General features: G+C 38.0%; 1 protein-coding gene across 1 annotated transcript; it reads left to right on the top strand.

Annotated features, from left to right (window-relative positions):
* Positions 1–12450: 12450 nt before the first annotated feature.
* Positions 12451–15337, top strand: LOC135713648 (uncharacterized). The gene is made up of 3 exons (XM_065236789.1): positions 12451–12659; positions 12714–13738; positions 13795–15337. Exons 1-3 carry the CDS (start codon positions 12560–12562, stop codon positions 14941–14943), a joined length of 2274 nt encoding a protein of 757 aa, XP_065092861.1. The 5' UTR covers positions 12451–12559; the 3' UTR covers positions 14944–15337.
* The last annotated feature ends 6065 nt before the right edge of the window (positions 15338–21402 follow it).

The following is a 21402-nucleotide window of genomic DNA, read 5'->3' as shown; positions in this document are numbered from 1 at the left end:
TTAGCTGTGAAGGAGTGGACTAGCCACACCCTTCCTACTGCTGCTATTGCTGTTAACCACGCCGTCTGAAGCGAAAATGAGCTAATGCCATACAGCAGCGCTTTTTTATATCTTTTCAGGTTAAAGCAGAATGATGTGCAACCAAGTGGTATAAAAGCTACAAAGACTCCTCCCATTATGAGAAGTTTGCTATCAAGTAGCGACACTGGCTGTTTTCCTTTTGCGTACACGGCGAATGAAAACGACCCAAATTTGAGTTTAGTTCACTCATAATCGCCAAAAGTGCAGGAACTCAGCGATAAGTAAATTTGTCTCGTGGTTTCCTGTGGAAAACCTAAAAATCTGCCATAAAATGAGGAAATTGACGAAAATTTTATTCAGTCTCGGAGTAGTACCAATAGACTGAGTGAATCCAACCTTTACTTTTCTCAAATTTGGGAATTTTTACCTGGAAAAACCTGGGAAAACATGAGGCAAATTTACTCATCGCTGAGCTCCTGTACTTTATTTCTTATTTCTGAGATAACTAAACTCAAATTTGGGTCATTCTCATTCGCCGTGATATCACCTTGAAAGATATCGGTGCCGGTGGTTAGCGTGATTACCTCTCACCCCAGCAGGCCTGGGTCCAATCTCAGTCGGCGCCACCGGCATGTTCTAAGGCATAACATCTCTGATCACGCCTTCCTTCGGGGAAGTAAAGCCGTTGGTCCCCGGTTCAGTTTATGGGTCGATTGGTAGGGTCCAGGTGTGGGAACTGCCTCCCTGTCGTCGGTAGCATTGGAGCTCAGTACGGAAAACAAATCTCGCGTCACGTTTCAATAGGTCCTATCTACATTGATCGATTCTCTTCATCGACACTCTCTTTCGTAAATAACTCGGCTTCACAAATGTTTCCTGCCGTCTTCGTCCAATTAGATGCTAGATTGTTGCTTCTTCCATCTAAAATATCCGGCCGTGGCGATTCAAAGTTGATCAAGGTTGATCAAAATAATTTGTACCCCTGCTTCCAGTTTGATTACATGAGCCTTTTCTGTGGCCGTTGGTTCTCAATATGGACAAACAGGCAGATGAATTCTATTCCTACTCTTTACTGTAATAAGCTTGGTGGGCCTGAAAAGAGCCGTTTTGTTGCCAAAGTTGGTGATGATTTAACCTCCGAAACCAAACAGAGTGCGTCTCTGTCACTTCAAAACGTAGATGACATCCATGGCCACTTACGCTTGGCGTGTTTAGTGTAGGTGACAGCATCACGGATCTCATTTTTCAGAAACACCTTCAGCACACCTCGTAAATCAGACCGGAGATACGTCAGACACCACCACGGCGAGCCAGACGACGGATGGTGGTTATCTCGAAGAATTTGCGTTTGGTTCTGAATATGGCGATGAGTGTGCAAAATATTACGCAATTCCATCCTCCCTATTCGCAGACGCCCGAGGATCGGAGGCGAATGCTACTTCGACTTGTTTTGTCTACTTACTACTCTCTGACGACTGTGCTGGGGAAGCAGCATATGCATGTAGGTAATTGGTGGAGTTGTTAGTTAATTCGATGCTTTTGGACAATGCTGGACATTTACCAGTTTTTCAATAGTTTCTTGTTGGAAATCAACATTCAGAAGCGTAGCCATATTTCTGATCGATTGGTGATAAAATCATTGAAATTGGACCAGGGGCAGCTGAGTTATTAACGTTCAAAATCTTTCTTAATTTGTTACATGTTCCATTTTCGGTTTTCACAAAGTGTACCCCATATAGAAATCAAAGACGTAGTCCTACGTCAAAAAAAATCCCATTAACACACGTGTATCATGTTTGGCTTTACTTCGTGAAGCAGCTTGCCAACAATTTGCTCGTTTCCTTCTACACACAAAGAACAAAAACTGTTGCTTTAAAAATAATGCATGATCAAATTAAAAGTTTCCAAATTTCGTAGTTTTAACTATGAAAATTTTCAAAATAAACATATTTTTTTGGGTTAAAAGTGTTTCTTTCACTTTCGGCTTGTAATTTTAAAAGTGTTTTTTTTTAGAATAAAAGTCGAAAAACTGTCAAAAATCTCTTCATTGCAAAGTTTTTGACAGTACTGGACCACAGTTTCCCGCCAAATTGGACATGTGAAAAAAAAAACGAGACCAGCAGCTAACATGAGCAGCAGCAGTTTCTTCAAGTTTCCCACATTTTCATCCGCCGGCGCGCTTGTTTATATTCTGACGCTATCGAGTGGAAGGATCGGAAGGATATTCCAGTTACGGGATTTGGAGGTAGGTTAATGAAATTTTCGAATACTTTCGAGCTTGCTTCCGATTTTACTAATTTATGTGTTTTGAGCAGCCTCGTCAGCACAAACGAAGTGACAGACGACTAACTGGCGAAGAAATCCATTAAAATAATGTGGTTCACTGTAATAGAATTTTCTTGGAAGCTTGTGCCATCATCCACCAGATGGGTTAGTTTTTTTTGTTTTGATTTGAACAAAGTTGATTTTGTGTACAATGATTCTTTGACAGTGTGCAAAGAGTGTATCATTTTGTCATTTTTTTATGCATTTCAGTTTTGAGTAGAGTGAAAGAGATAGAACCAAAACATTCTAAAACATTTGGTGAAAATGCTAGTACAATCCAGTAGTAGTATCAACCATCAATACGAAACTAACGATTTTAAATTGGCTCACCACTTTAGTAGCCTATTGGTCCCAAGCAAACGATTAACGTACCCTATTCTAGTTGAAATTCTATTACTACACTATGTTTGTTTTGATTCGCTATGAAAGTTTGACAGATAACATCAGGGGTGTGTGGATTCATGCAGAACATGCAGGGGTGAGTGAAATAGCTTGGGACTGCTTGGGACCGTTGTTCTGGTACTGAGTGAGCCAAAAATAATAATGATTTTCTTCGGGACCCAGTGGTCTTAGAGTTACCTCTATGGTAGTATTGCCATGTGGTACAATCTAGTAGTAGTGGTGTTGCCATGTGGTACACTGAAAAATTGAAATAGCAGGTTAGTCACCAAAGTTTTTGAGCCGCTCCGTCTGTCACTTCGTTTGTGCTCGTCAGTCTTGCCGGAAAAGAAGGCTACTCCCACCATCACCACCAACTGTATCATTTGCGTAAAATGCTTCCCATGGAAGATTCCACAATGCAGTGCCCTTTCAGTCATCATCAAAAATATAAATAAACGAAAATACATTGAATACAATATTTCTATTGTTTTTTTTTTCAAAGCATATAGCAGTCGAATTAAAAATAATTCATATTTGAGATCAAAACAAACATCGTTGCGATAAAAATGCCTATATTTTAAATTAAATCCTTTCGTGAGTCTATTTAAAAAACATGGATTTTTATTTTGACAGTTCTACAATTCGATTTAAAAGTTTCTACTTTTAAAAGTAAAAAACGAGTTATTTTTGAATTGACAGTTGGCTGACTTTTGTTTTGAATGCAAAAGACTTTCTACCAAAAAGAACCAACGCAAACTTTTAATTCTACCAATGGTTTTTTCAATTTAATCAATGATAATTTTTTGTGTGTACCGTCCCGAGTGAGTTGTGTCGCACGAGCTGCTTGTCATGAAAAATAAGGAAGAAGATTATATCATTATTGCTTTCCACTTCTGACATAGCGTTATTATTCGGTTCGTTGATCGCTTTTCGTTTTGTCATTTGGAGATATTTTTGATTCCTTGCATCTGTTCCAATGCCTCCAGTTTCTAGTTCCGTAAATCCTGGATTATGACTAGGATATATTCGAAGATACTATATCGCGTGGTACGTAAAATCATGCATGTTCAACCGAGGTGAATATTAAAATGCAAACAAAACATCATTCTAACGACAGTAGCCACCATCCAGGACCCTGATACTCCGCAAGTAATTATAAACTAACGGTACTAGCTGCCCCGTAACGTGGGTAGATGCACCTTTTCGTGGTGAGTTACGGGATGTAAGAGCTACCACCGATTCCTAGTCTTGACTACTTAACATTAGGGGAACAGGATTTTTCAGTAATCAAAGGAACACATCTTAGTCATTGTTACTTTTTACGCCTTGTTAATAGTGACAAAACTCGGCTTTTTCTACCGAGGATGATCTTGAAACAAGGAAAAAATGAGTTAGTTAGTCTTCATCTATATGATTCCTAATCTTCTATGCGTTGTTCTCTAGTTTGAAGTGGTTAAGACCATGGTGGGTATATAAATGGTTATACAGCTTTGTCACTATATAGGCGAGGAGGTTGCGGGGGGGGGGGGGGGGGGGGTAAAGTGCGGTTTTAGAGTAAATTGTAAACAAACTCGGTCGCTCCATGAAAAAGTTAACTCTACTATTGGCGTTGCTCTTCCTGCGAATATAGACAGTTTCTTATGGGAATTTTCGGTGGAGTGAAAGGATAGTACAAAGTCCGCCATGTTTCACGCACAGTCTGACGTTTGCTTATGGATTTTCTCATAGGAGTAAAGAGCTACAGAGTCGCCGTCAACGCCAATTACACCATATTTTTGACACGATTGAAGTGCATTCACTTTGAAGTGATATCAAAATTATGTTTTTGCTGTGTACCCTTCGGAGTGTTGAAACACCCATCAAAGCGCCCCTTTGTCAGTCAAAATTGGATTCCGTAGCAACAAAATTAAACAATGACATCGATAATGACCATGAATCAGAACACTCAAAATTATTACTAAATGAAGAAAGGTTAAAAAATAATAATTTTATGGTTAAGTAATGTTTATACATTGATCGGATTAAAGCTTTGCTTAAAATTATACTTAATTCGAATAATGTTGCGGACTGCATTCAGTGTATACGAGGTAAATATACAAAAATGGCAAAGTTTTACACGTCATGTAAAACTCTATAGCGGTCATTCGTTCAGTATTATTTTTTGTGTCTTTATGGAAATATTGGAAGAATGATCGTTAAATCTTTCCGGCTTATTGGGTGAGTATGTGCAGGTTTATAATGCTGGACCTCCCACGTATATGCTGGTCTTCAGGATCCAGCTTATACTGTATAAATTTCATTGTTTTAAAAACAGATTCACCTTCCAAGGCTCCTCGAATACACCGGCCGTCATCATCGCTGAGAAAAACCCAAGGAACCAATCAAGGCAACTTCGGACCAACCCAATCAGGCTGTCAGGCTGAATAACTTGTCGACGGCACATGACAATTTTTCCTCGGATTTTTCTTTGTATTGATTCTCAATAATAACAATAACAACATCGAAAAGACAGTGGTCAAATATGTAGATTATCCAGCAATAAACAAAAACTGCATAAACGCACTTTATACTATTCAATGTATAAACCATTTTTATACTAAAGCCTAGTATACAGATCAAAGCGAAACGAACATTGAAGCACGCGAAAAATCATGAAATTTCGCTTGCGAAAAAGGTTGTAAAAAAAAGTTTGTGAAATATTTTCCAGTTTCCTTTTTTTGCAGTTTACAGTTCATGTGAAACGAAATCGATCAGTTTACACCTCCGGTGAAGTGAAAATCGGATAGATACGCTCTTCTAGAAACGTCAAATTTTCGCTAGTGCTGCATGTGCGAAAAAAAATAAACGTAAGCGAAAAAGATACGATCCACGAAATTAGATTTCGCTGGATCGTATCTGTTAAAGCCTAGTATACAGATCGAAGCGAAACGAAAATTGAAGCACGCGAAAAATCATGAAAAATCTGACAGATACGCTCTTTCTCAAAACGTCAACTTTTCACTTAGCTGCTGTTCTTTTCGCTAGCGTTGCATGCGCGAAAAAAAAACGGAAGCGAAAAAGATACGATCCACAAAATTAGATTTCGCTGGATCGAATCTGTTTATAGTTCAAAGCGAAGTGAAAAATTTGCCAATTGCGTTTTTCACGCAGGTGAAAAATTTAGTATTTTGTATGAGGTTTTCGCTTCGCTTCGATCTCTATACAGGCCAGTTCAAAGCGATGTGAAATATTTGCCAATTGTTTTTTTTTTCACGCAGCTGAAAAATGTAGTATTTTGTATGAGATTTTCGCTTCGCTTCTATCTCTATACAGGCCTTAAGCGCGACAATAGTTCAAAGTAAATTGAAAATACTTATTTATTTCCTTTATTTAACGTCGGTCTCTGTTCCGCAATCTAGTGCCAATCACCGACGGACATCGATTGCCATCCATTGACGGCAATCGAATGTGCAGGAAGGCAGCTTCCACACCTGCGTAGGATATCGCACCCATTCAACACACATGGGCCGGGACCAACGGCTTTACTTCCCTTCCGAAGGAAGACGTGACCAGAGATTTTTATGCCTCAGAAAAATCCCACCGACCTCGGCTGGGATTGAACCCAGACCCATTGGGGTGTTAGAAAGCAGTCACGCTTACCACTACACCACCGGCGCCGGCTAAAATTGAAAATACGTTTTCAACAAAAATATGTATGTTTGAATTAAATTTAAGAGCATGTTTATTTACATTTACATATTGTTTATTTACATATACATATTCTGGGTAAACAATTTTCAGCTTGTCCTTTTTTCCTTGTTGTTTACATTCGGCAAACTCAACCGAAAACGGGCTGTAAGCGGCGAAACCACTTAGGCTGTGAACCATTTGCCGAGTTAAATTTAACTCGTGGTTAAAAGTGACATTTCGAAAGTTATTTCTTATGTTCGAAAATCCCCGTGCTGTCGATCGACCGGTTTTCGAGCCACGGTCGTCAAAATTTAACTTCTTGTCTGTCAGAAGTAACCACGCTCGGATAGCAGGGTTAATCGATAACTTTTCATCTGTCAAATTTTAACCAAAAGTTAAAATAATCCACCAAATGGTTCAGAGCCTTAGATGTTCCGGAAATCCACGCAAGTAAGTGTTCCAAGCTCGACAAAACCGGTGGAACCCCATAATATCAACGTATCTTCGTCGTTTCTGATGCCGATCCCCATATCATCCTCACCACAACCCGACGTCGAAAGAAAAACAGATTATCCCCCAACACCAAACGTAGAAAGAGGCCGGTATGAAGACCAGCGTCAGAAACGACAAAACGACACTAATATCACAAAGTTTCACCGGTTTTACTGAAATGGAACCCCCGGACACCCACTCCGATGGCCCCCGAATCTTGGACCTGGATCCCAACACCCATAGACCACCCTTAATCGCACCGAAAAGTAGCAGGAATATAGATGCCCTGTCTGCCGATTTCCATTTATTTGGTATCCATTTTAAATATTTTGTTTTATCCCGCATTCAAATGCTACAATAATTTCAAAATATGTTTTTTTTTATTTTAAACATAAAAAGCATGTTTAAAATAAACACATTTATTTTTGATCACATATACAGTGAAAGTTCGCTAATTGGGGGTTTTCTGGTTGGGGCGCTTTTTAATTGGGGGTTCGCTAATTGGGGCGCGACCCAATTAAAAATCAGTCATCCGTCAAAATCTGATGTCAAAATCATGCTGACGTTTTGATGTCATATTTTTTGGGGGGTCTTTCAATGATTGATAAAAAATAACGAAAAACAAAATATTTTTTGTAAAAAATCAATTTAATTCATAAAACAAGCCGACCGACCGAGGATGCTCCGACACCAAACCTTTTGCCTAATATTTCGTGGGAACCGTTTCCTGCTTCAAATTCCTCGATTATTCTCACCTTCTGAGCCAAGGTAAGCGTAGTGTGCTTCCGTTTCACGACTTGCTTATTATCCACTCCGGAACTGGAAGCTGATACTCCTTCCATTGTGTAAGCTGAACAAATTTCAGGAGGATAATTGCTACAACATTACAAACAACGTATGAATGCACAAATATTTACCAGCGCCGGAAATAACTCAACAAAATATTCAATCGATTCACTCAATTTACACTCACGCAAGACAAAAACTAAGTAGCTGCTCACAGCATCAGCACAGAGAACAGACATGGAGGCTCGAACAAAATTTCTCTAAAAACATGTGTAAAAATTCTATTCGACTTAAGCGCCACTAACGACGACTTCCCCACTTAAAAACCCTCTTTGACAACATGATGGCGCTGGCGTTGCACAAATTACACTAGACACTAAGTGCTAGTAGCGCCAAGTGGCAATTTTCAACAGAAAATTTATCGATACTAGCGCCAAATTGGTCGAAAGTGGAAAATTTATAGAGAAAATCAGGAGATGCTAACACCACGTAACGGCGACGTTCCCACTTATTTTACACAAGTTTCTGTCCGAACTTGAACGTCTGTTCTCTGTGGCATCAGTTAAGCAGACGAAAGACTGAAAACCAAAACAAACGAGTCAAGCGCCCTCCGGTCAACTTTGACACTTGTCGACACCCCCCAATTAGCGAATGCCATTCGATAATTGGGGTGCAGTCGTGCCCCAATTAGCGAACGGCTACTGTATTGACAACCATAAATTTTCTTGTTTATTTTCAACACGAATATTTTTAAAATAAACGTAACAATATTTTTGCTATTTACAATGGCTTCAAACATGAAATCAACCTAGTTTATGTTTGTGGCAAGAACAAATTGAGTTTACACGGAACCAAATTTTGTTCATTTAAGTTAAAAATATATATGTTTATTAAATAAAAATATGAATGGTTCAAAGTAAATTACAAACATGTTCTCAACAAAAATATGTATGTTTAGAATAAATTCAAAAGCATGTTTATTTCAACAATACATAACCTGGGTAATCATTTTTTAGCGTGTCCTTTTTTCCTTCTTGTTTACATTCGGCAAACTTAACCGAAAACGGCCTGCAAGCGGCAAAACCGAAGTAGAGGGTCCGGAAACCCACGCAATGTTCCAAGCTCGACAAAACCGTTATATTAACGGCAATCCGTCGTTTCTGATACCGATCCCCATATCATCCTCACCCCCCACCCGACGTCGAAAGAAAAACAGATCATCCCCGAACACTAAACGTAGAAAGAGGCCGGTATGAGGACCAGCGTCATAAACGACAAAATGACGCTAATATCACAAAGTTTCACCAGTTTTACTGAACTGGATCGGATCGGACACCCACCCCGACGGCCCCCCGGATCCAAACATCCACAGACTTTCCATAATCGCAGGAATTTCCATTAATTTGCTATCCATTTTATTTTGATTTATTCAGCATTCAAATGCTAAAATAATTTCAAAATATGTTTGTTTATTTTAAACATGAAAAGCATGTTTAAAATAAACATATTAATTTTTGATTGCATATAGTTTTCAAATAAATCAAAAATATTCACGTTTATTTTCAACACGAGTATTTTTAAAATAAACGTAACATTATTTTTGTTTTAAACATTATTATCAATGGATTCAAACGTAGAATACGTTTGAAATCAACCTAGTTTATGTTTGTGGCCAGAACAAACTGAATTTACGTTTAAATTTGCCTCAAATATTTTTGTTTCGACGGTAATTTTTTCTGCGTGTACGTTTAAATTTACCTCATATATGTTTGTTTCGACGGTAAATTTTTCTGCGTGAAGAAATTAAATTTTGACAACCGTGGCTGAGTTCTGCTCGAAAACCGGTCGATCGGTAGCACCGGGATTTTCAAACATAAGAAATAACTTTCGAAATGTCACTTTTAACCACAAGTTAAATTAAACTCGGCAAATGAGCAACCATACCAATGAGTAAATAAGGCACATTAACCAACCTCTACCATAAAGGCCGGCGCACAATAGATACGTTTTCAGGCTTTTTGACAGTTAGCCCATGCATTATCTGTCAAAAAACCCGAAAACGTATAACCGGTGAACACTCGTGTTTATTTCAGTTACCATGGAGACGTATTTTGTGATTAGCCCCGGTCCCTTTCAAATTGTATCATTATTTATGAACGGCCTTATATTTGAAATGACGTTTCACATTCATCTAGTGATGTCCGATTTTCATTCGAATAATCGTTTAATCGATTAACGAACCGAAAAGTAAACTATTTATAATCGGTTAGATCATGCCGATATAAGCATTAACATCTCCACAGGATCATCACCGGTCGTTTCAAACATGTGCTGCACTCTCTCTGGTGGAAAAATGGCAGCACAGCGAACAAAAAATAATCGATTAGTTGTTAATCGAGTAATTAAAAAATGGGACATCTCTGATTTTGGTGTGATTGTTTTGATAAAAATGAGCGCAAAATTTCATCTCTTCCGAGGGGGCAGCAAAACCACAAAATTACCTTGAATACGGGGGGTTCTCATTGGATGAAAGGGACCGTGAAAGAAGACACTAAAATAGAAAGTTTTTCTTCCGATAGCTTCATCTTCGTATTCATCTTTGGTTGTACCCTTCCGAAAACGGCAAAACTGCTACCTAGCTGTACAATGAATGTACATAATAAAATGTTGTTACAATGAATTTTATTGTACTTATCATTTATCTTATTGTTAACATGATTCGATCACGAACAATAATGAACAACTCTGTGCCAACATTTCAAAGGGGCGTAATTGCTTTTGTAAACAATGACTTTAGCCGTCAATTTCTCGCGAATGAAATCTTACCTCTCCAAAATTACAATGCTAGCTGGTAAAGGAAACATTCCTCTACCTGGTGGTGTCATTATTTTTCATGAGTGAGCTTTTATTCGCGAGAAATCGACGGAAAAAGCTATTGTTTACAAATGCAATTACGCCCCTTTGAAATGTTGGCACTGAACTCTATTACAATAAAAATTGTTGTTACATTAAATATTTGTCGAAAATTTCCGAGGGGGGCGACACATCTAAATCTCAAGTTTAGATGCTCAACAAATCTCACACTAGAGAATCAATCTTCGAAAAATCTTCTTTCATTTGTCGCATCTACTTGCATCGCGCATCATCTTCTTGCAGGAAATCCCGCATAAACGCGAACCATAAATTGACCTTACCTAAAATGGTTAAAAATTGTTTATAATCCCTGCTAAACTTTAACTGAAATGGTTATGGAACTTTACATGGACGTTTAATGATAAAGTTTCAACCTTATGTATTATGGTTTTTTGGAACTGGACCTTACAAATAATGGGTTGTTAAGAACCATTACCGTTCCAAATTCTTGTTTTCTCCATACATTTTCGGAAAGAGAACTATATTAGAACCTTTTAACTTATGGTTTGAGAACTTTAATGGTAATGGTTATGGTAGTCAGTAAGGTCCACGAATGGTTTTGTAACATCGATCAACTTTATGTGGAATATATCGCGAATTGGTTGCCTGTAATTTACTGATTACCAATTCACGATATATTCCACGTAAAGTTGAGTGATAATACAAAACCATTAATGGACCTTGCTGACTACCATAACCATTACCATTAATGTTCTCAAATCATAAGTAAAAACGTTCTCATATAGTTCTCTTTCTGAAAATGTATGGAGAAAACAAAAATTTGGAATGGTAATGGTTCTTAACAACCCATTATTTGTAAGGTCCAGTTCCAAAAAACCATAATACATAAGGTTGAAACTTTATCATTAAACGTTCATGTAAAGTTCCATAACCATTTCAGTTAAAGTTTAGCAGGGATTATAAACAATTTTTAACCATTTTAGGTAAGGTCAATTTATGGTTCGCGTTTATGCGGGATCTTCTGAATCGTCAAAAATCTGCTTTCTATCTACTCAGCGTGCGTGCAGCTAGCCACAGCATAACACAATTTTTTCTGCATCGTAGATAGAGTCGTCCCCCTCGAAAATTTCATTGTTAAGATACTTAACAACCCCCCTTTTTTATTGTAAATTTTCCATTTACCATGAAATTTGCTGTTTTGTACAACATAAATCAAGGTTAATTTATTGTAGACGTAACAATATAAATCATTGTTAAGACAATTATTTTCGTCTTATTGTTACATTGTTTTTTATTGTATTTTTGTTGTTTTTTTTTCGGGAACGCATCAGACGGTTGTTATTTTGAATAAACGTCAAAAATTTGTTTTGCCGGTGTGGAAAACGGTGACTTAAATTATGACTCTGATAGCGAACCGGTGTGGAGAGGAGTGATTAAACAAAAATGGAAACGCTGTGCGTAAGTAAAATAGTGCCGCAAATGGCACTATCGTACGGTTGCTCTAAGATGATATATTTTTGCTCGTTATTTTAGGCTGTGAACCATTTGCCGAATTAAATTTAACTCGTGGTTAAAAGTGACATTTCGAAAGTTATTTTCTATGTTCGAAAATCCCTGTGCTGTCGATCGACCGGTTTTCGAGAAGAACATAGCAAAGGTTGTCAAAATTTTACTTCCTGTCTATCAGAAGTAACCACGCTCGGATAGCAGGGTTAATCGATAACTTTTCATCTGTCACATTTTAACCAAAAGTTGAAATAATCCACCAAATGGTTCAGAGCCTTAATGTGAGCCAGTCTAGTGTAGGTGAGATGTGAACAGTTTCTTTTTGCAAAATGTTTAAATGTATTTAGCGTGTATCACCAAACGTCAAAACAAACCAACGTGTTTCTGTTTCTGTTTTGTTGGTTTTGTTGAATCGAATGTGCTCAGACAAAGAGGTGGTGCTTGAAAACATTGTTATTTTGCGTATTTTGCTTCTTCCTCGTGTTAAAAACCGCTGTTCATACAAATGGGTCGCAAAATTAATTTCGCGGAAGTACCGAAAAGGGGTCCTGGCAGAAAGGCTAAAAAACAAAAAGACCCTACTTTCGATAAGAAACTGTTCAAAGGTAAGTCAGCCATAAGACAGTAAGCGTAGCCCTAACCTCGAACTGTATTTGCAGATGGAGAAGATCCCGAGGATTCCAAAAAATTATCCCACCGCCAGAAGCTCCGAGCTAAGAAACGAGAGCTACAAAAGATTAAAAAGCATGAATTAAAAGCAAAGAACAAGGAAGTTAAGATAAAAATCAAACCAGTAACAAAAACTAAGTCTAAGTACACCAGCGATGACGATGAATCGGAGGAAGAAAATAAGGTTCAGAACCAATTACCGGTTCAGATGAATTTGCAAAAAAGTAAGGAGAAATATGCAAAGGTAATCGGCAAAATCCAAAGACCGGTGACACCGGCCAGAAATGATGTTGCAGAATCTGGATCAGATGAAGAAGAGCTTTCCGACGAAGAACCTGCAAATGAGCAAGATAATAAACGCGGCAGAGATATATTGGCCAGCGATGACGATTCCGATGATGAGCATGAACCACACACTAAAGTCGGTAAATTGAAAGATTTTATGGATTCTGAAGAGGACGAAGATGACTCGGAAGAAAGCGAGGAAATTGAGGACGATGATGATGATGATGACGAAACAATGCTACCGATTGAAAAAGCTGGAAAAAAGTTGAAGAAAAAAATGGAAGAGGAAAAACGTTTAGCTGACGAGGAAATGCAGGATTCTGTAGCAAACAAGGAGAAATTTCAATTTCCAGAGGATAATCAAAACGCTGCTGTAAATCTGCAGGATATCCACATGCGAATAAAAGAAGTTATTGGAGTACTGGCTGATTTTTCAGTAAATCGCGATCCCAATCGCTCCAGATCGGAATACATGGAATTATTGTTCAAAGATTTATGCGTTTACTATTCGTATAATGAATTTTTCATGCAGCTTCTTATGAAGCTGTTCTCGCCCAATGAACTGTTGGAGTTTTTGGAATCATCTGAAGTCCAACGACCATTGACGATTCGATCTAATAGTTTAAAAACTCGTCGCCGCGATTTGGCTCAATCACTTATCAATAGGGGGGTCAATCTAGATCCTATTGGAAAGTGGTCAAAGGAAGGCTTAGTAGTTTACACGTCACAGGTATGTTTCTATATTGTTTTTTTTTAATGTTCATGAGAATCAGATTTGTTTTGTAGGTTCCATTGGGAGCTACGCCGGAGTATCTTGCCGGACACTACATGATTCAAGGCGCATCAAGTATGCTGCCAGTGATTGCTCTAGGACCAGAAGAAAACGAAAGAATTTTGGATCTATGTGCAGCTCCGGGAGGAAAAAGTTCCCACGTCGCTGCACTTATGAAGAACACGGGTGTTCTGTTTGCAAATGACGTTAACAAGGATCGCCTTCAAGCAGTTGTTGGCAATTTTCATCGATTGGGAATCCAGAACGCAATCGTGACGAGCATTGACGGTACCAAATACCGAGACGTTATGACTGGGTTCGATCGAGTTCTACTAGACGCACCTTGTACTGGATCCGGAGTTATTTCAAAGGATCCGAGTGTAAAGACTACTAAATCTGAAGTCGATATACAGCGTTGTTATAATCTACAACGCAAATTGTTGCTAACGGCTATCGATTGTTTGAGTGCAAATTCTGAAACTGGTGGGTACTTGGTATATTCAACATGCTCCATTCTTCCACAAGAAAACGAATGGGTCGTAGATTATGCTATTCGGAAACGAAATGTTCGCCTTGTTTCTACCGGATTGGACTTTGGTAATGAGGGATTTGTTAACTTCGCCGGCCAGAAATATCACCCTTCGATGAAATTAACCCGTCGTTTTTATCCCCACACGTACAACATGGACGGATTTTTTGTAGCCAAGTTGCAGAAATTTTCAGATGCCATTCCAAACACCAAGAAGGAAGATTCAGATGAAGAAATAGACGCGGATGAACAAGAACAAGTACAAGAACTTCCAAAAAAGATCGATAAACGCGATTGGTACTACAAGGATATAATCGACAAGCGAAAGAAACAGCGTGAGGATTCTAGCCACGTAGTGAAAGTATTCGAGAAACCTTCAAAAACTAAAAAGCCAAACAAAAGCCCAGTAAATGGCACTTCAACGGCTGCAACGGAATCTATCAGCACACCAACTTCGGACAGTGGATTGAAAATATCTAACAAGAAAGCAAAGTTATCCGAAAAGAAAATCAAGAAAAAGCGTCTCTCAATGCAAGAGTCAATTGTGTCTAATGACGGAGAAATTCAGCAGACGCCGAAACTGAAGAAACGTTTATCACTTCCTGGGTCTTTTGTGCGTAGAAGTAAGAAGTAACTTAGAAAACATACATCCAGGGTTACTTCCATTCTTTTCGGATAAAAAGATGTTTTATGAGACTTTGGAGTCATTAGATGTTGTATTTATAAATAACAAGAAGAGGCTGTAAAGTTTTCGTTTGACCCATACAACCTGCCGCTTTATGAGACTCAATAAGTGATTTTTCACCCATTCTTAGCGAACAGCAGTCCGAAAATCGCTGATAGTCACTCTTTGAAAGTAAAATTGGCAGGCTTATGTGTACAACACGTTCCTTACAACATTTTATTGTAACTTACTAATAGAAACGATCATTATAACATCTTATAATTCCACAATACTATAAAACATGTTTTTATGCGAAATTAATGGAAGTAGCCCTGCATACATTTCGTTGCAACATATTAATTAAATAAAGTTCATTCATTGTACAGTTTGAAGCTAATGAAACTTGTTCTTTTCTTTTTGCCACATTTTCCCTTTGTTTATACCTATCTCGTAAGTCCTAGGGTCCGTGTAAAAGGGTTGATTTTAAACAAAAACGATTTTAAATGGATTTGATAATTTTAGACAGGAACATCTTCGCTCAGATAGTCGATATTACGATATTGCAAAGCCGAAGGCGGCGGGTCGGTCGAGGAATTTTTTCATGGTGGACATTTTTTACTCTTCCCTGCTATCATAAAATTACCTTTAAAACACTTGATTTTCTTCAGTCCCGGGACGCATATTCGGAAGCCCTCGATGTCTCCGACTCGGTTCTGCCTATCGCTGCCTGTGTTCTTCACAGCCCACGGTGGGAAAAAAACTGGACAAAAATATGAAAATCAATTATATATTTTGATTATTTTATATTTTAACCTATTTCTAGCGTTCAGAATCATAAGGGTCCAACTACGACAATTTTTTTTTGACGTAGGACTACGTCTGTGATTTCTATATGGGGGTACACTTTGTGAAAACCGAAAATGGAACATGTAACAAATTATGAATGATTTTGAACGCTAATAACTCAACTGCCCCAAACGGTGCCGGTGGTGTAGTGGTAAGCGTGATTACCTCTCACCCCAGCAGGCCTGGGTTCAATACCAGTCGGCGCCGCCGGGATGTTCTGAGGCATAACATCTCTGATCACGCCTTCCTTCGGATGGGAAGTAAAGCTGTTGGTCCCCGGTTCATGAGTTGATGGGTCGATAGGTAGGGTCCAGGTGTGGGAGCTGCCTTCCTGGCACGTCTCCGTGCTCAGCACGGAAAACAAGATCAACGGAAAAAACAAACCAAAGGAAAAAAAAAAAACTCAACTGCCCCTGGTCCAATTTCAATAATTTTATCACCTATCGATCAGAAATATAACTACGCATTGATGACAATGCTTCCGAATGTTGATTTTCAACAAGAAACTATTGAAAAACTGGTAAATGTCCAGCATTGTCCAAAAGCGTCGAATTAACTAACAAATCCACCAATTACCTACATGCATATGCTGCTTCCCCAGCACAGTCGTCAGAGAGTAGTAAGGCTCTGAACCATTTGGCGAATTTTTCAACTTTTGGTTAAAATTTGCAGATGGAAAGTTATCGATTAACCCTGCTATCCGAGCATGGTTATTTCAGACAGACAAGAAGTTAAATTTTGACAATTGTGGCTCGAAAACCGGTCGATCGACAGCACGGGGATTTTCGAACATAGAAAATAACTTTCGAAATGTCAGTTTTAACCACGAGTTAAATTCGACTCGGCAAATGGTTCACAGCCTATAGATCATTTTATAGTCCTAGATTTAGTGTAAATGACGGCCAAATCTATGAAACCCTTATTTCTTCAACTTATAAAAACTTGTTATTAAAATGCATAGCAATCTCCAATCAAAGTGTTGAAATCATGAAAACCATGTCATATGTATCAAAATTTACTAAAGAAGATGTATTGTACTCAAGAGGATGCTATTTTCATGTTCAACAGCAATAAATAATCAACGTTTTTTACCTTTTAGATGGAATACTAATGCAACACAGAAGTGTTGTAATTTTTGCTAAAAAAATTGAAATAATTGCTTTTGATGATCATCTCCAATCATTTGAATTAAAATTATCGGATAAGATAGTTGCGTTACAAAATTTTGTGTATCTAAATTCAAACAAAATTAACCTACATATTGTAGATTCACACATATATTGGAGACACTGCATTTTTTTTAAATATGTACGACCCATTACCTAGAAGTATACTGAGCATCGTGAGTATTGAATGTATTATTCAATATTAATGTTTGATGCTCTGGTTTTAAGTTAGGGCAAATTGTGTTATTTAGTCAACGATTAAGGTTATTTCTAACTGTTATGCCTGTTGATCTGTTGTTTTACTTCGGTTTACTGTTTTCATGGATTGTATTTGTTCGTTAACGTTTCCATATTCGTAAGATAAAATTGAATTTGGTTCCTAATCGAACGAATTCTTTTTATGCGAGACAGCTTATTGTAGGCAATTTTCTAAAAACCTGATTTCTATTGATTGATTGATTTAAATAAATATTATTTTGATACAATACAAAGATATGACTCGTTACAACTAAAATTATTCGTTGCTTGAAAAAAAATAGAAGTGTCTGTGCCTAGGGCACGGACGGAAGCTTGACGTAGGACCGCTAGTGGACGGTATAAATGTGAAGAGCATTTAGTTCTTTTAATTGATCTATTATCTCAACTCTTTCCGTTTTTTTAATTTTGTAGGCGTACCAAATTTGTAGTAATTTTTTTCAAAGAGAAAGTTGATTAAGAGAATCAATCAAAATCACTTGCACCCCTGCTTCCAAGTTTGGTTACAAGATTACAACTCTGGAGAGCATTTTGTGTGGTCGTTGGGGGCTTGTGCTTCTGAATATGGACAAACAAGCACAGATAAATTCTATTCCAACTCTTTACTAATGTAAGCTTGATGGCCCTGAAAAGGGCCGTTTTATTGAAGAGGACATCCATGGCCACTTACGCTTGGCGTGTTTAGTGTAGGTGACAGCATCACGGACCTCATTTTCCAGGAACACCTGCAGCACACCTCGTAGATCAGACCGGAGATACGTTTGACACCACCACGGCGAGCCAGACGATCGCGCCTCCTTTACCAGACCTTTTCCTCCTTTGCCACGACCAGTCAATTGTTGCTTGTTAGGTGTGAAGGAGTGGACTAGTCACCACCTTCCTACTGCTGCTATTGCTGTTCACCACGCCGTCCGAAGCGAAAATGAGCTAATGCCATACAGCAGCACTCTTTTATATCTTTTCAGGTTAAAGCAGAATGATGTGCAACCAAGTGGTATAAAAGCTACAAAGACTCCTCCCATTATGAGTAGTTTGCTAGTAGTAACGACACTGGCTCTTTTTCTTTTGCGTACACGGCAAATGAGAACGACCCAAATTTGAGTTTAGTTCACTCATAATCATCAAAAGTGCAGGAACTCAGCGATGAGTAAATTTGTCTCATGGTTTCCTGTGGAAAACCTAAAAAATCTGCCAAAAAATGAGGAAATTTACGAAAACTTTATTCAGTCTCGGAGTAGTACCAATAGACTGAGGGAATCCAATCTTTACTTTTCTCAAATTCGGGATTTTTTCGATGGAAAATCCTTGAAAAACCTGGGAAAACATGAGGGAAATTTACTCATCGCTGAGTCCCTGCACTTTATTTCTTATTTCTGAGATAACTAAACTCAAATTTAGGTCGTTCTCACTTCGACTTGTTTCGTCTACTTACTACTCTCTGACGACTGTGCTGGGGAAGCAGCATATGCATGTAGGTAATTGGTGGATTTGTTAGTTAATTCGACGCTTTTGGACAATGCTAAACATTTACCAGTTTTTGAATAGTTTCTTGTTGAAAATCAATATTCGAAAGCATTGTTCTAGATGCGTAGCAATATATCTGATCGATTGGTGATAAAATTATTGAAATTGGACCAGGGGCAGCTGAGTTATTAACGTTCAAAATCTTTCTTAATTTTTTACATGTTCCATTTTCGGTTTTCACAAAGTGTACCCCCATATAGAAATCAAAGACGTAGTCCTAGGTCAAAAAATTCAGGTTGATTCAAGTAAACATTATTTTTTAATCAATAAAAATCGATGTTTAATTCAATAAAGCTGGTAGTATTATTTCAATTCTATATTTTTATTGGATTACTCTATGGATTTTATTGATCTATATTCTATCCAAAATTTTGTTTGAAATGAATCGTGCTTTATTTGAATGAACAATGTTTTTTTCTGCGTGAAGTAGACGAAACAAGTTGAAGTGGCATTCGCCTCCGATCCTCGGGCGCATGCGAATAGGAAGGATGGAATTGCGTAATATTTTACACACTTATCGCCATATTCAGAACCACACGCTCCCAACGACCACACAAAATGCTCGCCAGAGTTGTAATCTTGTAACCAAACTTGGAAACAGGGGATACACTCAAAAAATATATCACATATGTAATGCATGAAATCCATGTGAATTTCACATAGCTTTCCAAAAAAAGTTGACGACAACCTAAAGAAATTGTTAATGGACTTTGTCGTTCAGTTTTTTCCTGGAATTTTTTGTTAAATAAGCTAGAATTAAATAAAAAAGGTTTTTCCCCATACATTTTGACGTAGAACTACGTCTTTGTCGACTATACTGGGGTGCAAATAAAAAATATGTGTGGTGAAGTAGTGTTAGGTTTTGAACGCTTGTAGCTTTGTCATTTATAGTTGAAATTAAAATCCAAATACACCAATCGATAGGATATTCCTGAACGCATCTGCTAAAATAAATACTTTTTCAATTTTTTATCAAAAAACTTTTGAAAAATGCACAAATGCTAATTTTATCGCTGTTTTCATGAACTAAACGTTTTCCCCAAACCCAGTCATCATAAACGAAAACCAATTGGTTGCACATTATTCTGCTTGAACCTGAAAAGATATAAAACAGCGCTGCTGTCGTGCCTCTGCTCATTACCGCTTCGGACGGCGTGGCACTTGGTCCTGCAGCAAGCAGGACGAAGTCAGCGGATAAAAAGGTGGATCACGGCGTGAACACTAAATTGGAAAATATGTATGTACCCCCCCCCCTAACAACATCTCCCCCCCCCCCTCCCATCCTAAACAACAACAACCAGGAAAAGACATGGTCTTTGACGGTCACTTTTTCCGGGAAATAAATCTTAAGCAAAACCACAATTATTAATATGTATAAACAAAAGTCCGCACCAAAACATTCAAATTTCAGAAAAAAATTCAATTCATATGCGATGATATTATGTTGGTGAATTACACACAACTGACTGCAAAACATATCTGGTATATCTATCCTTATCCAAAGTCCATCCATTTTTACATATTCTGCACAAAAGAAACTTTCTACCCCGCCCCATTCATAAAAAAATGGTGGGAAATCCTGTCAGTTTCGGGGCTTTGAAAGTATGTATTGTGCAGAATATGTAAAAAAATGAGGGACTTCGGATGTATTTTTTGTGCAAAATGTGTAAAAAAGGAGGGACGTCGGATGTTAACCTAAATGCATATATGGTGCAAAATAGATAGAGAAGCTGGTTCTACGTCATACTGCGGTCGTGTCTAGGACACAACCCTTTAATTTTTTTAACCGCTTTACTACCAATCCCCAGAGAGCCAAAACATTCAAATTTGAAAGAGAAAATTCACTCTCACGATCTCAATATCTCAACATTCCATGTATTTTGATGACCATCTGTAACATTTGGTGGGGGAGGGAGGATTAACATTTGAAGTCCCTCCCATTTTGCATATTCTGCATAAAAATACATAAAAATTCCCTCTTTTTTAACATATTCTGCAAGAAAATGCTATCTATCAAAAAATTCTAGGAAAAAACTGAACGATAATGAATGATTTCTTTTGACTTATTTTGACCATAATATGCATCCAAAGCGTTCCATCCACTTTTCCAAGTTTCGAACTTACTATCAATGGAACAGCGCCATCAATGAGAAAAAATAGCCTTGACTTGATGGTGAAAACTATTTTTGTAGTTCTTTAAAAATTCTACTCTAACTCTTTTCTTAAATAAACTTGGTGGCCCTGAAAAGGGCCGTTTTGTTACTTGGTTGTTGGTGATAATGATGCGTAGATGACATCCATGGCCGGGACTGTCTGCTCTTGGCGTGTTCAGTGACGGCATCACGGATCACATTTTCTCGGCACACCTCGGGTTCACTGAATACGCAGCTGCCTACACGTCATCATCATCTTCCAAAGCCAGTACTACCATCGGCCCTTTTCAGGGCCACCAACATTTTCCAAAATAGTTAATTTTCTGAACATTTCCCAACTAAAATTCATACCAGAAGGTTTTTTTTCAGGGCAATCAGTATAAACAGATAGAACCCCGCTAAAATTCCTTTTCCTACAGAAAACACAAGCTCCTGCTGCAGTTAACAAAAATATTTATTATATCATACCACGTAGTCCTACGTCA

The sequence above is a fragment of the Ochlerotatus camptorhynchus genome, unplaced genomic scaffold, assembly GCF_037179485.1.
Source record: "Ochlerotatus camptorhynchus isolate MF236.1 unplaced genomic scaffold, CSIRO-AGI_Acam_v1.1 ptg000575l, whole genome shotgun sequence".
Taxonomy (NCBI): Eukaryota; Metazoa; Arthropoda; class Insecta; order Diptera; family Culicidae; genus Ochlerotatus; species Ochlerotatus camptorhynchus.
Note: the sequence above shows the minus strand (reverse complement) of the source record. Positions and strands in the feature narration are given on the sequence as shown.